The sequence below is a fragment of the Nerophis ophidion genome, linkage group LG11, assembly GCF_033978795.1.
Source record: "Nerophis ophidion isolate RoL-2023_Sa linkage group LG11, RoL_Noph_v1.0, whole genome shotgun sequence".
NCBI lineage: Eukaryota > Metazoa > Chordata > Actinopteri > Syngnathiformes > Syngnathidae > Nerophis > Nerophis ophidion.
The window spans coordinates 6594748-6596410 of NC_084621.1; the positions used below are offsets into that span (position 1 = coordinate 6594748).

The following is a 1663-nucleotide window of genomic DNA, read 5'->3' on the forward strand; positions in this document are numbered from 1 at the left end:
CGGCAGATCAACTGGTCTAAAAAGGAGGTCTATTTAAAGGCTAGAGTATAATATAGCCAAGAGTCATGGATGCATTGGAATTCTGGGTAATTCTTATGTTGCGTTTATAATGTGTTACAGAGCCAATGTTCCCCAGAAATGTGTTTGTTCTTGTTTGGTGTGGGTTCAGAGAGTGTGGCGCATATTAGTGTTAAAATGTTTTATCACAGCCATCAGTGTGATCTGCATGTCTGTGGAACAAGACCCCTGCTTCACACACAGTCAAAGCAAAAATAAACTCCTCCACCATTTTGAAAATGACGGCAGGGGAAGCGTCACTCGCGACTTCACGAATTTGACACGGCAGTAAAAGTAAGCATGCGCTAATAAATTTGGGGAGCGAGTTTTTCCCGGCAGTAATTCAAGGCAGGCGCATATAACATGCTGGCGGCTATTCAAGGACATCAAATATGTTGTCTTTGTAGCATATTCAACTGAATATGGCTTGAAAAGGATTTGCAAATCATTGTATTCTGTTTATATTTACATCTAACACCATTTCTCAACTCATATGGAAACAGGGTTTGTATATACATACATATATATATATATATATATATATATATATATGTATATATATATATGTATGTATGTATAGATACATGTGTATCTATACACACATATATACATACATATATATGTATGTATATGTGTATATATATATATATATTATATTTACATATGTTTTTTTAAATAGAAATTAATTTACATTATTGAAAAAAACATAATTTCAAATGTGAAGTTTGTTTATTATTGTTAATGTATTAAAACAGACATGTTTTGTGTTAGTAAATAAACTAAAAAAAAAATACATAAATATCCAAAAGGGTTGCTATACATAATTAACTGTAATTATATGTTGAGTAACTAACTGAACACATGCAGTGCTTGTGACAATGTGACATAATGTTCTATCAACTGTGGCCTGCTAACAAAGCAAAAACTCTTAATTGGCTTTCTAGTGCCTTGTCTTCCACGGTGGACGTGCTGGAAGGTAAATATGGACTCTCCTCTCTGGATTTGGGATAAAAGCAGATCCCAAAAGTCCACAAATGAACTTTTCTCTCAACCTCAAGACCATTATTTTTCCTCGGGAACATTTGATACTCTGGACTTTGGAAACACTCTACGGGTATAAAGTAGACTGCTTGCAATATTTTTTTTATGATGGGAGTGGCTTTTATTTTTGTGGCTTTATTGTTGAATTATATTGGTCCTTTATAATAGAATTATGTGGAAGTTTTTCTTCTTTTTTCAAAAAGTAACTGATCTATACCCTTTTTTGCATTTCTCTTTATATATGTTATTATTCTTTTAGAAAAAAATGCCTTCATGCATGTTAAAAACTGTTACTCGGGTCAATCTAAGTTAAATCTTGTACAATAAAGACCTCAAATTTCTCCTTAACAACAACAACAAGCAATGTAATAAGTGTGTTTCTCTCCTTTTACGTTTATTTCCAGTGTCAAATGTTTGAAGCCCCCCTCAGTCCCTTTTCTTTTTGTCCTGGCTATTCAACCCCTAGCTTTAGCCATTAGGTCTAATCACTCCATAATGGGCATAAATAGAGGAAACATAGAACATAAAATGTCCCTTGATGCTGACGACCTTCTCATTTATTGTC

General features: G+C 33.5%; 1 protein-coding gene across 2 annotated transcripts in view; it reads left to right on the forward strand.

Moving 5' to 3' along the window:
• Nucleotides 1–1455, forward strand: part of yrdc (yrdC N(6)-threonylcarbamoyltransferase domain containing) — a 20825-nt gene extending 19370 nt beyond the window's left edge. For both annotated transcript variants that reach the window (XM_061914995.1, XM_061914994.1), the window contains one exon: nucleotides 1002–1455. In XM_061914995.1, coding sequence (XP_061770979.1) covers nucleotides 1002–1068 — 67 coding nt within the window. In that variant the 3' untranslated portion in view covers nucleotides 1069–1455. The remainder of the gene's footprint in view (nucleotides 1–1001) is intronic.
• Nucleotides 1456–1663: the final 208 nt, after the last annotated feature.